Genomic DNA, 15,955 nt, shown 5'->3' on the forward strand with positions numbered 1-15,955 from the left:
AGGGAAAAAAAAAGAGATAAAGGGTTGGTCTCAAGCCGATGAACAACTGAAGTATAACTCCGTCATACTGAATTTGGAGAAGTGCAAAACTGAAAGGAGAGGAAGATCAGCATCCGAGCTGTGGGAAGCAGTGACAAAAGGATTGTGGATTATTTCTTTTCCTTTCTCCATCATGAAGCTGAAGAAGGTGGAGAGGCTGTGCAGGGAGGTGTGGAGGAGCTGTCAACAGGTCTGATAATATGACTTGATGCTGGCAATGAGAATGTGATCAAGGGTGGGAAAATTAACACTAAAAGACCAACACAATGCTACTACATTTTGGTCTTTATCTATTCTATAACTTGGGTTTGGTGAGAATAAGTGATAGAAGTGTAAGTGTTAAGGGTGTGTTTTGCGGTCTTGCATGATATTACCACCAGTGTTGTTGGTTTTGCTTAAGAACAGCAACCTCTGGGAACCACAGAGATGTTAAAAAGTGTGGTCCGACAAAAATAGGAAGACGTTTTACACACAATAGATGCGGAAAACCAAAGACTGTTACAATAATGTCGCTGCGGTTGTTTGAGAATGAGTTACTAAGCAGGTACAGACACCAGTTCATGACAGGGTGGATGAAAAGGCACTTCAACAGCGAAATATTACCCAGGGTGATGTTAATCATATGAGCTGAGATTGCTGAAGTTCCGTTTTTTGAATCTGTTTGCATGACAGCTTTATGATTCAGGTCAAATATGATGCTTTTTCCACATGAGCTTTTGGTAACAGCTTGACTTCTACTAAATATAAAATATGGTGCTGATTGAATCTTTCCATGACACGCTGCCTCAGGATTGAACACACATGTCGGATGAATATATTCATTCAGAGGGATGTTTTGTATCTTTTCCATGAATCACAAAGCTTGACATCATGGTGACATGTCAGGGCAGATTTAAGCAGAAGGCCATGTGATTGACCAAAAAGTGCGCTGCTGCGATCTGTAGGCAACAAAGAGGCAAATGAAACGTCTGAGGCTGCGCAGTTAGATAGATAAGATGTAAAAGGTAAGGTGAGTCACTGTCACAAAATATGTTGAGGGCTACACACACACACACATGTACACGTTTGTGGACAGATACAAGCAGATAGACGGCATGGACTGGACTGGACTAGTTGTTATGGTGCGACAGGGGAAAACATTTCCCATCTGATGTTATCAGCCTGCCGCTGTGTCGTCCACCCATTTCCTCTCTAAACAAAACAAAAGGCCCTGGCTCCCTCATATGCTGCTTCTTCTTTGAAATTGTCGGATAGCTGCATATTTTTTCATTGTTTCCTCCAAAGTAATACGTCATGTGAAAGAAAGCACAGTGAGTTTTAGTTAATAAGCAGCATGTTGTTTTGCTGAAAATCTGAGCTACAATATCGGAGCTGTTAAAAGCTACAATATAACAGTTTACGCCTTCAGAAAGGAAGTGAAATGCTGGTCCCGCCCTCCTCTATCTCATTTGGGAAAGTAGCTTCTCTGTAACTCCTTTGTATGAATTGCCATCCTTCCTGAAGTTGTGGTAACTGTTTGTCTATAAAGTCACATCAGGCATTAAAAAGCAGATCATGAACCCAGTAAACATGTAATGAGTTTGCCTGACTGACCTACAATTCTGTGGCAAACCCAATCTGGCAGAAGCCCAAATCAATTGTATTTGCCCAAACAACTAATATGCCAGTTATAGGGATTCAATGACTTAAATGCATGTATGACAAAGCTCACAAATGCACTCATAATGTAGAACAAATCCAAATGTATTGAGATTTCAATAACAGTTGAAGTTACATGTTAATATTGTAGCTTTTAGTAGCACTGGGGTGGCTTAATGACAGCTATTGAGAATTTCTTCAAACCACAGCTTATTTATAAAATATATAAAAGAAACAGCACTTTACTTTGGCAGTTTGCTAACTGAAATGAATCCTTTTCACCCCTTATTCACATGTATTCTGCATTCTCTCCCCTCAGTCATTGAGCTATAATCAGATACTGATACTTTTGTGTTGGGGGCTTGACACATGCTGATTTAGGTCACATTGAGACAACAAAATATCAAGAGGCACTGCGTTGAATTTCACTGCTTTAAGGCAAGCTGGCACATTTTCGGCATCACGCTATGACCTCCAGCACTTCACTGAAGTCCTTTTTTTAATTTGTTGCTTTCTTCTCTGCTCAAAAGAGCCTTTGTTTGCCTCTCTACACGCGATGGTTACTCGCAGGGATGAGGAGAATCAATCATCCCTCATCCAATTTCACACATGATGAAGCCTCCGTAGCACAGTCCATTTTGTTTTAGAGGAGAAGGCATGGTTTGTCTCGATCTGAACCATGGAAAAGTTGTTTATTTGCTGGAATCGTTTATGCTCTCAAGATTGGAAAGAGAAATAAAGATGCATCAGTGCACAGCCACTCACATACACCTTTCAAGTGCAGCTGAAAGACATATTTTTCATTTTAATAGCCAAGCATTTAATCTTTTTACCTGCTTTCTCTGTAATTGTATGGTAAGTTAAATCAAAAGCAAGAGTGCAACAAGTTCATATTTTGTCTTGAATGAGACCTTCAAGGTTGGTGTATGCTAATTTGAATGAACTGCGTGCGACCAGGTGGTTGTGTAAGCTTGACTAATCAGTTGTTCCGTCTCTTGCAGTTGGACCAGCTGGTAGTGGATGCTGCCAAAGAGAAGAGAGACATGGAGCAGAAGCACTCCACCATCCAGCAAAAGGTACACACACACACACACACACACTCACAATATGGTCCCATCTTCACTCAGTTTTATACAAATGTATGAAACACATGCAAACTAAAATAGTACTCACACAATTCACAACATAAGTAGGTGAATGAAAATAATTGATGACAATTTTAATCCTCCTCGTCTCTGCTTACCAACCTGAAAAACACACAAACATAAACACACACACTCACTTACTCAATGTGTGCCCAACATGACTGAGCTACTCAGAGCTTGGGTATCAATCTTGTACGTGTTGTGACTTTATGGCTGTTAGATTGTCTTGCTCCTGCTCACAAAGCCTTTCTATTACACTCAGACCTCTTTCCATTGAAAGTAAACCTACAGCACTCTGCCAAGATCTTGCAGGACTTACCTGCTACCCCACAGACAGGTTCTCCCACAATCACAACGTCCCTCACCTTCACCACTGCTCACTTCACTGATCTCTCTCTGAACACTACGCTGCTAGAGCTGGGAGAGAGACAAATCAATTATTTGTAATGAAAAGGAATTGAATTTAAAATTATTAATCACTTCGGGCTATTTAAGCTGTAATTGAAATTTATTGTAGGTCAATTTTTTTTTTAGTCAATTCTGCCCAAGGGAGCGTTTTGATTATTGTTATTGATTTCAACCACTGACTGTACATTTTCTCATTTGAATGAATGGAGGTAGTACTCCGTCTTCAGGTGTCAGGTGATCTCTAAGGATGATCTCAGCCACATGCCCATGCATTATTGACAACTGACAGAAACCCATTTCCAAACAAACAAGGTTGGGTTTCAGTAAGCTCCCATCTGTGCTCAGCACCCCTGCCAACCATTATACAGTATATACGCAATGAGTCACATTTATTTTGATATATCACATGTATACTGTGACGGTGTGTAGCATACCGGGGTGCACCAGATGTTTTGGCAGGAAATGAAAGGTGAACAGAAAATAGCAGAAATAGGTCACTCAAAATTGTCAGAGCATTTTGTACCCCTACACTTCTAATTTTACTGATATTTCCTAATCTTTTATAAGCATGTTAGCCCTAAGTCTCTGTAAATTTTGGACATCAATCTATGAACCTTCAGCAGAGTAAGAGTTAAGTAGGATGTGGGTGGTAAATTGCCCTTAGCTTTAATTGTACATCACACGGCATCATTAACTCCAGACAACATCTGCCAGTTCTACATCCAGCTGTTGTCTGCTGAGCTTCTGTTAATTTGTCTGCCTGTCAGTGACAGTCTCCAACTGTGTGCGAATATGTTACCAGGAGTACTTCTTCCGCGGTTTCTTTTGATGTTCTGCCATTTTTTATTTATTTATTTTTGCGTCTGCCTTCTCTGTAATTTTTCCTCTCCTGTCCTCTATCTCTCTTCCCTCTTGCTCGGATGGTACGCGTGCCAATTTCCACTTGTCCTTGAGCACCTATCCTCCACCTCCCCTCCCTCAGTTTATCTAGACGCTATTTTTATGTTGTCTCGCTCCTGCTGCTCTCTCTGTCCCGGCTGTTTATACACACTCCTAACCAACTGTCTCTTCTTCTTCTTCTTCTTCTTTTTTTTCCTCTCTTATTCTTCCTCTTCTCACTTCAGGCTGCTCTGCAGGTAAGCTGTGTTACTCTTCCTTTTCCCCTTCACTATTATCTCTGTGTCATGCCTGCATGGTCGGATAGATACCGTACACTTTACTGTAACTGCTTGGACTCCACTTCTGCAGCTCATGCTATTTGTGGAGAGACGAGTGAGCTGGTTCATCACGAGATTAAACTATTAACATGTGTTATTAGATGCGGTGTAATAGATTTGTGTTGTCACGTGTGTCCTTTTGCATTTTGCAGTGAGTGTGTGTTTAACTTCAATTCATTAATCACATTAAGGCTGTTTTTGATACCATTGTGCCTTATTGCACATGATTCTCCACGCTGTACTCATGCAGCTTGATTTGTGCTCACTTGAGTTCATTTCTTTGCAGATGTTAAACCAAATGAAGTGGCTTACTCAAGGACAGGACAGTCTTCATTACATTTCTTTTCATTCACTCTGCAAAGGTTTCCAGATGAATGAAGTGAAGCATGCAAATAGACGTCAATATGGGTATAATATGTAACAAATTGTACTTGCATATTTATCTTTATAGTTTCCCAGGTCAAAGTGTCCAAATACAATTGAATCAGATATAAGACTGCAACACCCTCCCAGTTTTGGGGTTCAGTATCTTGCTGTTTTTATCTATTGCTGAGCACACTTTGGCAAGGATTGAGTGTGTGGCTTTGGATTACAAGGCTCTCTGACCCATTGCACTACTCTACTACATTGCCACACTGCGTATACTAGTTAAATATAGTATATTTCATATTCAGTTCACACTGATCTAATGAACCTATATCAACCTTAGAAACAAGGACCATTTGCAGCAACATTTACAAAATCAATCTCCTCCTACACAAGTTTAATTGCAGTAGTCACATTGTTTTGTGATGCAGGTCATGTACTCTTTGTGTCATCCTCATTACTGAGAGGGTGGTGTATCCTGAGATGAGCCAGAAAGTGACATTTAAAAGCCAGCCATCTGCTAAATCGCTGAATTGTTTCTATCAATTTACATATTGGAGAGATTTACTTATAGGAGAGATTTCTGTCCAATTCATTTGTGTTTGGACATAAACCTCTTCTTTTCTCATTGTACTATACTGATGAGACTTTTCATCCTCATGTGAGTTGAAGCAGGGTCCTGCAGTTATGTTTAGTATGCTTTCTATCTGCTCGTGTGCATTATTCAGCAGCAGCACTGTGACCACAGGGCATGACAGTGTCACAGTGCTACAGGGGACAGAGATGAGCCGCTGACATGAATATTTTCACATCTTATAGTCGCACATACTTGATGCTTTTTTCCCCAATTCATCTGCAAGCTTCGGATGTTACAGACAGCGTGGTTAAAGCTAGTTTAGTAACACATGCATGAGAGGCAAATGAGAGAGTGAGGGGAGAAGCTAAGTATGCCAAGTCAGTATAAATGTTTGATGCCCTGAGCTCTTCTGCATGATCCACTTGATTATTCTAACCCAACAGTCATACCAGCATCAGATACACACACACACACACACTCTCTCTCACACACACACACACACACACACACACACACACACAGGTGACCTTCGCTTTAGAGCGTGAGGCCTCAGGAGGAGGAGCGGCAGAGGCTGTGACGAAAGTTTTGACAGACACACACAGCCACAGGAGAGGAGGAGACGTGAGTTTGTTTAGAAGACAAGCTTACGCTGCTTAGAGTGATAGACTGTCATTGAGATGCTACACATGGAGACTTTGAGATAGCGAAGACTCGTTGGCCTCACGGGGAAACACACACACACACATACACACATACAAGGTCGCGCATGCTCCACATAATTGTTGGAAAATGATGATTTTCAGCCGTTTCCACTACGTTTGGTATCTGGTGAGTGAACCTAAGACTGAGAAATGAAGACAGAGTGTGTGTGTGTGTGTGTGTCCATGCGCCTGACTGTGTCTCTGTGCCCATGGCTATTTATAGAATATAATAGTCTGCGTTATTATTCGTGCTTCGTCGGGGTGAGCGTTTTCTTCTGTGTATGCCATTTTTTTTATTTTGACACATCCATGATATCTAAAATTCCTCTTGTTACAGCCAGGAAGTACGTATTTCTTTTCTCTCTGTGTTGTTCTTTTGCTGTGTGTGACGTTTTAGGAGGTGACGGAGCTCCACTCTTTACCAGACTACCGCAACTTTTGTGCTTGGAGGTCGAGCTCCGTACGTAGAGTCACCGCATCGATTACTATCTGACTTCTGTTTTGTAACCCTACCATCTTCCATCTCCTCTCCTTTTCCTGCACACACTAAGAGACTGCATTGCAGTGGTTGCGTGGATGATTGGACCCATGTCTGCTATCTTCATTTTAAAGTGTTAGACATGCATTAGTGTTGATGTGTCCTGATTATGCAGCATGTTTTATGCCTCATTGTTGATGCCAGTGTCTGCTACGGTGTACGCCGGTTGTTGGTTTGATGTCAGTTTGTCAGAGTGATGTCAGAGTGTTTTCCTGCTCTGCAGTCGATTGTCACTTTTTGGCTCGATGGATAATATACGAACATATCTCTGTTGTCAGATGAAAACCTTGTGTCTCTTAAATGTTTCAGCCAATAACTAAGAAAAACAGCCTGCTGATAGTTTTACCACTTCCTGTTTGAACACACTGAGAATGGTTTCCCAGGCCCAACTGGTCACAGAAATTTCTCAACCCATAGTTAAAACAAGAGAACCAGAAAGGTTTTCACATGACAGCAGCAGTGTGGCGCTATATGTGTTTCGTTCTATGGCCTCAGTCTTAATATGGGATTGTTTATGGTTGTTTGGATATTTGTGCTTGTGTGTGTGTGAGTGTGTACATGTGTGAGCAAACTCACACATGCATCAAAGTGGCTCATGTTGTGTTTTCCTGGCCTAAGCTTGTTGAGGTTTTAATTTATACATTGAATTAGTGACTTTTTTCGATACATTGTTAGCTACAAGATTTTAGTAATTGGGATAATTGTGCGAGTTGTGTGGCTGCCAAGGTTTATTTTATCTTACCTCTAGGAAGAGGTGATTTGTTGAATGTCCACACAGTACTTTCCATTGTCTTTGTATACAGAAGCTTACAGACACATTTGTTCCTCTTGTGCACCCAAAATAACCCCAGTTGTCCCTGTGTATGTCATACTGGAAAATTGCATTTGCCTCTGTGTTTGTGTGTGTGTGTGTGTGTGTATTAAACTATGGTATCATAGGGCTGAGGGGCTTTAACTTGTCAAGCTCTTGCTCAGGTTACATTTCCAGGTCCAGGCAATGAGACAGGATCGTTCTGCACAAATACATACAACGTACAGTCATGCAATAGAAGTAAATACTTAGAGAAGTTATGATGAAGCACATGTTGGTCACGCTTGAAGTGTCTGATGAAAACTTAATAGTTACGTTTTTGTTTTTTGGTCAAACTACTACCTCCAATGTTGTATGTTTGAGTATAGTGAGAGAGCAGTTTCATCCTCAATGGCAAAAAAAAAACTTTGTCAGAAAAGGAAAATAGGATTTGCATGGAAGGGTTTAAAATACAACTCAAGAAACTGGCACATCACACAGAGGAACATCACAAACAAAGAAAAGAGCACTTAGTATTCAGAGAGGGAATCAAAATATCAGTAGTTATGATGTCTGAACCTTTCATAATTTCCTCCACTGAGAATAGAAATATGTAGAATCCTCATATTTCCAATCTGTCTGCTCAAAGTGTATCTATAGCATGGTTGCTTTCCAGCAAGAAAACAGGAAATAGTAGTCATTGTCACCACCTGCTGAATGACTGAGGTCATTTCCAGTCAGCATACAGAACTATCAGTGTTGACGTACTTCACTTAGTGCACTATAGCTTTGTCTGTGGTGTGTTTTTGTTTATTCTGTAGTCTGTTCAGTGTTTTGGATTTAAATGTAGTTTAAATCCATCAGAGGGTTGCAGACTCAAAACATGCTATATGATTTTACTGCATAGTTAATAAACATTTTAAAGTTTGTCATAAACATCTAACAAATGACAAGATGATGGTTAGCGTATATGCTTGTAAAGAAACTGCACAGCTCTTTCACTAAGTCAAACTTTAACCGCATAGAGTAAATAAATACTGCTTCTCAAGATTGTAACTCATTTTAATTTGATTGTTGGGGTTATACAACCTTTTTGATTAGAGCACTGTGTCTAATTGGTTTCACAACGGAGGACGAGGTGAATCAGTATGGTCAGAGTCAGAGGAAGGCTCCGGATGTTTCTAGAAGGACAACGGAGAAGCTGAATCCACAGCTCATTGCAGCAACAGACCTGGATATTGAGATGTATGTGGTTGAGGAGACGGTGACACTTGGTGTAAATTGACTCCACAAGGACACACACACACACACACACACACACACACACACACACACACACACACACACACACACAAGCGTGCACGCATCATGGTGTTCAATGTCACTTGAAGCTGCAAAAGCTGGGAGGGAGTTGGGAAAGTGTGGCAGCAGTTCAGGTAGTTAAAGCTAGTCTGGCCACAGGGACAGTCCCATGACAACACTCCAGGTTGGGTTACAGCAGCAGGCTTTACTATGAGCTACGAGCTTTCTAAGGTTGATGTTAAGAGACAGAGAAAGGATGCATGAAAGCTCACTTAACTCCTTGGAGGACAATATCAGACCTAGGCTAGCAAATAAAAACTTTATAATGCTGTTGGTCAGTGTAGTTTTTCTACAATAAAGACCTGTTAACATAACAACGGCAGTTTGGGCTGAAGACTACAAGTTTGAAAATGAAAAAAATCTACAGGCGAAGGTGAAGCCAATGTTGAAGCCTCAAGACCCTCAAGACAAATCTCAATAAATAAAACTCAACATTAGAAGGTTCTCCGCTCTTTGGTTAGATGTTCTGTGTATTTAATCCCCCTTCTTAGGGCATGCATATAATCTATTGAAATAGATTATAACTCTGCAAACATCTGTTGTTTCCATCTTGCCTTGTCTTGTCTTGGTGTGAAACATTATTCAGGTCAGTGTGAGCAGCAGCTGGGCAGTGCTGCTCAGTGCAAGGTCACTTAACACAACATAGACTTATGTGATTTTGGGGGAAAGTGCAAAGTCACTTTTGACCCTAGAAAAAAAAATCAATTGCACCAAAGGATTTAAAAACGATTATGTAGAAAAAAATATTTTAACACTGTCATTGTTTTTTTTCTTTTTCTGTTTCTGTCTTTTTTTCTCTTTCCTTTCCATCTCTTGCTCCTTTTTGTCTTGTCCATCATTGTCTCGTTCAGGACTTCTCGAATGACGACACCAAGCTGGAGTACAATGTGGATGCAGACAATGGCATCGCCATGGAGGGTTATCTGTTTAAGAGGGCCAGCAACGCCTTTAAGACATGGAATAGGTACGACAAATAAGGAATTCCCTTTATGATGGTCAGAAGAATATAATTGTGCAAGATTTAGAAGGAAAAGGTAATAGATTAGTTACAAATCCAGTCAGTCCATCCTGTCACCTCTTTCTTTTTAATTTGACCTATATTACATATTCCAATATATGTATATCCCTCAACTCCCAACCAGAACACATATACAGAAAAGACTATGGTTGCGATTTTAGCTCCATTTATTTCATAATTCGCATAATTGTATTCCAAGGTGAAAATCAACAAAACTCCAGAAAAAGAGCATAATTGAAAGATTAAATTAATAATTAATGCCTCTGTTTCTAAAAAAAAAAAATAATTTTTACAAAAGCAGTTCTCATACAACATGTTTTACAGTGTTTAAATACACTCTGCTCTGAGCTGACACACAATCCCTCCTAAATCAATTTCTCTATTCATCAGCTCTCTCTCTCTCTCTCTCATTCACTCTAAAAGGATATCAAAGCGTATTATTTTAGGAGCGTCACTGGCAATCGCATGTGACTTTGTTTTTTTGTTTTTTAACGAACTTGTGATCTCCTTTCAGGCGTTGGTTCTCCATCCAAAACAATCAGCTAGTTTACCAGAAGAAATTTAAGGTATGTCAAGTGACTCCTTGCACACCGACCACCATCAAATATGCATGTGTTTGCCCTCCAGCACAAATATCCCAACATGTATTTTTAACAGGATGCCTTCGCTTCAAGTAGTACAAGTAGTAGCCAAGGATAAACCACAGCTGTATGTGTATGTGTTTTTGTGTGTAAATTGCTTTACATACATAGCATAATATATACATTTATTTATATTGTATAATTGAAGAAAAAAGGTTCCATATTAGTTTATTGCTTAAGTGCCACATATTATTTTTAGCATTATTTCAGGAGCAGTTGGGCAACGACAGCTTGCAGCTTTATCAGGCTCTTCTTTTCACTGCCACTGGCATAGTATGGAAGACATATTAGTGAAAAAAAATTGTCAAATATCATTAATTTAAGCATATTTGGCCAGCACACTTAAGCCCCACTGAGGCATGCCTTGATTTCTGCTTAGCTCTCATTGCAGGGAATAACCACACCGACCCATGAAAAAAATCACCATAGTTAGTCGCTAACCTTCGTTAAGGTTAGCGACCAACTGACTGCTTGATTTAAAAACGCATGGTTAACATTTAGATATGGACATTTTTTGGTGGTTGTTTTGTCAGTGAATAAGCTTTAAACATTGTATGGATTGATTTGCAAAAGAAGTTTCAGCCATAGTGAACTGGTTAGATGAACAGCTGCAGGTGAAAGGTGCTTATTGCTGTTCAGATGAACTTCAAGCAACACCTCTTATCATGATGTATGGAAAACCACTCTTGCTGTGTTTATGCTTTCCAACTTAATAGGAATTGAGGAATTGTTTGGTGTTTATTGTGTTTAACCAAAGCTGCTGTTCTTTTCCCTCAGGATAACCCTACAGTGGTGGTAGAAGACCTGAGGCTATGTACAGTCAAACATTGTGAGGATATAGAGCGTCGCTTCTGTTTCGAGGTGGTGTCACCTACCAAGTAAGTACACACACACACACACACACACACACACACACATACACATACACACACTTCTGAGTCATTAAAACATCCCTCTCTATCAGTCTAATGAGCACAGGATTATGTAAAAGAAGGCAGGGAGGTGGAGTTGTAGTGTACCTACCTCCTACAATGTGCTCAGACACAAACATGTACAATATGCACACCTACACACACCCCCCCCCCCCTCCACACACGCACACACACTCTTCAGCAGACAGCAGCGGTGTGATACCTACTTGTCCCAACAGGAGCTGTATGATGCAAGCAGACTCGGAGAAGCTGCGACAAGCCTGGATCAAAGCAGTACAGAACAGCATCGCCACCGCCTTCCGTGACAAGGGAGATGACGGCGAGGTAAAAAAAACGAACACAGTGACACTGAATGGCTGGTTAGAAAGATTCACATACAGAGATAATAAATAAATCATAGATAATATGCATTGAAGTGCCATAAAATTTTAGACAGGAAAAAATCAGGGAAATAAATAAACTATGAGCAAAATCTGTGTATTTTTTGTGTCACCTCTTAGAAATACAGCAAGATATGTTTTTTCAGCTTCTGTTCTACACAATAAGCCCAACTGTGTTAAAAGGAAAACCACAAAGTAATCAAATGTTTTGAGCACATTAATATTTATAATCCATACTTTTATAATTCATACTTTTTATACATTCCTCTGTAATACAGCCTAACGCTGAAACGTTTATTAATGTTTATTTCCGTTTGCTCTACTCATGTGTACATTCAAATGTTCTGCTTATTTTTCCACTTCATTCATCTCGTTACCGTTTGCAGCTACGGCGCCCCCAATCACCCAACAAGCATAAAGCTTCTCATCTCACATCGTTCTGTCCCTTCTTAATGATTCTTTACCATTATTCTTTGGCATGACTGCATTTCCCTGTCTCTTTCTCTCATGTCAGAAGCTGGACCGGAAATCTTCCACATCAACAGGGAGTTTGGACTCCGGTGGGGAGCCGAAGGAGAAATCGCTGAAAGGAGAGAGTGCCCTTCAGAAAGTCCTGGCCATCCCAGGCAACACCTGCTGCTGTGACTGTGGCCAACCAGACCCCCGCTGGGCCAGCATCAATCTGGGCATCACCCTCTGTATACAGTGCTCTGGTATTCACAGGTAAAATACTGTGATGTCTAGTAACACTCTAAGTGTGTACATTAAAGTGCCAATTTAAAGAGGTATATTCCAGAGAGGAGAAGTAAACTCAGAAAACCAACATCAGTACATTTAATGTACTCATTTATCATTTTACAGGAACGCAGCAGATTCATTTTAGTTTTCAGCTGTTGTTCTCCACAACAAGCTTAACTGTATTTACCTTTAACTTTTCTGAGTTGAAAACCATTGGATGTTGACTTATGGAAAATCATCTCCTTCAGGGCCACAGTGTGAATACCATGTATTTATCTTTGGGGATTTGTGAAATGTAAACTCACAGTTATGAACACCCAGTCTGCTCGAGATGTTGTGATGGATTTAAACACTTGGTAAAATATTTAATTAAAATTAAGACCAAGTTTAATTTACATTCAAGTGTCAGGTCAGTTCCCACGCCTTACATATTTAAAAAAAATCCTCATGAGGGATTTAGGCCATATTCATCACTCTAACCTAAAAAAAAAACCCTCAAGTAATTATAACTCATTAAATCACTCGGTGTTTGACATCTGTAAATCTTTTCCTTCCCTGTAGTTCAGCACCTTAGTAACGTATAGTGCTGTCTGAGTATTGCACATTTATTTGACAACTACATTCTGTCTTATGGCTAAAACCTTAACTACGCTCTGTTGTAAAGTATGGATGGACTTCAAGACCTCCCAGCATTTAGCCTCACAACCGCCTGACAACCGAAGAATAATGAGTTTTTTTAATGCTTCCTTCCTCTCTGCAGGAGTCTGGGAGTGCATTTCTCTAAGGTCCGGTCTTTGACTTTGGATACGTGGGAGCCAGAACTACTTAAAGTGAGTGAGGGAAAGCTGATGTACATAAACAAATGTACATAAACCACCCAACACAGACTGAAAGTTACTTTTACCTTCACTACATTTGATTACTCTTCTGATTTATTTTCTATTTATCATGTTCCATGGTTATGTTTGACAAACACAGTAAGATCCATTTAGTAAGTGTAACTGTAGCTGAGATATATTCCAGTGACTGGTTATCCATCCTTTTTAACACAAGTTACTGTGCACCTTTCACAGTTGATGTGCGAACTGGGGAACAAAGTAATCAACCAGATCTATGAGGCTCGACGAGAGGAGCTAGGAGCCAGAAAACCACAGCCAGGAGACCCGAGGTACAGAACTAGTAGATATATTTTTCTTTATTTATATATTTTCTAAGACCAAGATTTATCTGTAAATTCTCCACCAAAATAAATATACACTTATTTCCTCAGTTAATTAATTTCTCACTGAATTTATTTCTTAGTTTTCTATATTTTTTGTTTTGTGTTCTGGACTTTGGGAAGGGCTGAAATAAATGTGATAATCTGGAACAAAATAAGAATATATTTATATAAAAGAATATATAAGAATAGAGGTCTTGTCTTTAATATACACAGGTTGAGTTTGGCCTCATGGAGGCACTCAGTCTGTAGAAGATAAACTAGCTGTACTCTGGAAAGATTGTCATAATTTCTCTTCACATTCACAAACACAATCCTGTGCTTCTCCTTCGTACCAGACACGAGGTAGAGGCCTACATCAAAGCTAAGTACGTGGATCGCCGATTTGTACGCCGGCCGTCTGACGAGGAGCTTCGCACCAAAGTTGTTTCTCTCAGCAAGCAGGAGAAGAGGCTGAGCAGCAGCTCTGAGCATCTTCCCCCAAGAGCGCCTCCACCCACCCCCAAACTTCGACCCGGTTCAAACGTCTCTGGTCAGTCAGGTCAGTAGAACAACAAACGTAAAACACACCTTCCACTCAAAACTTTGTGTTTTTCTGTAATCTCTCCCCGGTCTCTGAGCCTAATGGATGACAGATGAAGTCTATAACAAGGTGCTGACTATGGGGCATAAATATTTACCAGTAATACCAGTAATGTTTGAAAATCTGTTGTTGAAAACAGGGAAAAGTCATGGAAGTACATTTCAGCAACTGAAATGATAAAATGCTAAAATACAAATCAGTCAGGTGATGGTTTGGGCATTTTAAATCAATTTTTGACACTTTGACAATTTTTGAGATCATAATTTTAACTCATAAATTATGATCTCTTCATACTTATTCCTCTTCAATTTCTTCTTATAAATTTAAAATTTTCTGAAAATCCCTCTGGTTATTAAAGAGATACAATAGGATTTCAGTTGATATTTCTGTTATACACAAAAACATTACCTGGAGTGCATCTGAAGAGACAAAATAACGCTGCATCAAGAGGGTAAAGCAAATGTTTGCAGCCCCCTTTACTAAACTTGTACGCTCTATGTGGTTTTTGCATTGTAATGAAGAAGAGTCCGACCTTTGGCATACTGTATGTTCACTGTGAACAGCATATGTCTAAGCCCTCTTTGCCTCCCATTGCTTCTCGTAGTCTGTCTCTTCCAGTGTCAACCAAGCTGGTAGTCTAACTATCTATGCTTTCACTCTGCTTTCCTCTTTCTCAACCTCTCTGTTCTTTCTCACACTCCTTCTTTCTTTCCCTCCCCCCTGGCTGTTCTGTGCTTCCGGACTAATCCCTGCTCTCACCACCTACGTTACAAACCTCCAACCCCACCCATGCCAATTAATTTACACCCTCTGCCCTCCAATTTCCAAACTCCCCATCATCCCCCTTGCGTAGCTGTTGCCAGTGGCTTGGAGGCCCGCCGCGACTCTCTCTTCTGTCCTGACGAGCTTGACTCGCTCTTCTCCTACTTTGACACCTCCTCCAAGCTCAGGAGCAGTAAGTACTAAACGCTTAGTGTTTCGCTTGCTTCTCCATCCCTTCTGTCCATCTGTGTTTCCTGCTTTGGGGCTTTGGACTAACAGGCCTTCACCCACTCCTCTGTTCCTCCCTCATCCAGAACCTTCCTCATGGACCATCCCTTCATGTTAAGAGCATAGCAGAGAGCGTACCATGCTTTGTTTTTCCCGGGGGTGGGAACTGTTTCTCACACGCGGTTGTGGTCAGCGTCTGGTATTTTGCATTTGTGTGTGTTTCATCATATTTTTGCTGTTTAGGGACCTGAAGCATAAGGTGATATTGGGGATCTGTCATCCAGTTCTCTTTTCTGTTGATGTCAGCTGGGGACTGTACATAGAGTACAAAATATTTGGATCACCTGCTGTTTAAGCTAATCAGACTGGAAAAAATATTAGCAGCTTTCAAAAGCTACAGTCATGAAGTGGAAATATGAATTAAAAGCAGTGCGAGCATTTGCACAATTCTGTTTTGGCGCTATGTAGTGAAAATAAATAAAAGCAATCAGCTGGAAGGTGTTCCTTTTATTTTATACACTCAGTGGGCGACATCTGTGTGTTGTTCCAAAAGTAGTGATCCAGACTCTTTGATTTACAGTAAAAAGTGCAGACAGCGGCATCCAGAACAGCGCTGATGGGAGCAGGGAGATGCTGGCCACCACCCCCTCCAATAACAGCCTGACAGATGCAG

The 15,955-nt window shown here is 40.4% G+C and overlaps 1 protein-coding gene across 3 annotated transcripts in view; it reads left to right on the top strand.

The window, feature by feature from the left end:
- LOC122988585 (arf-GAP with coiled-coil, ANK repeat and PH domain-containing protein 2-like) overlaps positions 1-15,955 on the top strand; it is a 54,670-nt gene that overhangs the window by 29,730 nt on the left and 8,985 nt on the right. The window contains exons 9-20 of one of the 3 annotated variants that reach the window (XM_044360999.1): positions 2,679-2,753; positions 4,355-4,366; positions 6,489-6,551; positions 9,633-9,745; positions 10,314-10,365; positions 11,218-11,318; positions 11,591-11,696; positions 12,267-12,475; positions 13,251-13,320; positions 13,564-13,658; positions 14,048-14,250; positions 15,863-15,955. In XM_044360999.1, coding sequence (XP_044216934.1) covers positions 2,679-2,753; positions 4,355-4,366; positions 6,489-6,551; positions 9,633-9,745; positions 10,314-10,365; positions 11,218-11,318; positions 11,591-11,696; positions 12,267-12,475; positions 13,251-13,320; positions 13,564-13,658; positions 14,048-14,250; positions 15,863-15,955 — 1,192 coding nt within the window. The remainder of the gene's footprint in view (positions 1-2,678; positions 2,754-4,354; positions 4,367-6,488; positions 6,552-9,632; positions 9,746-10,313; positions 10,366-11,217; positions 11,319-11,590; positions 11,697-12,266; positions 12,476-13,250; positions 13,321-13,563; positions 13,659-14,047; positions 14,251-15,862) is intronic. The other 2 variants (XM_044361000.1, XM_044361001.1) reach the window with 2 other exon arrangements.

This window comes from Thunnus albacares, chromosome 9, assembly GCF_914725855.1.
Source record: "Thunnus albacares chromosome 9, fThuAlb1.1, whole genome shotgun sequence".
NCBI lineage: Eukaryota > Metazoa > Chordata > Actinopteri > Scombriformes > Scombridae > Thunnus > Thunnus albacares.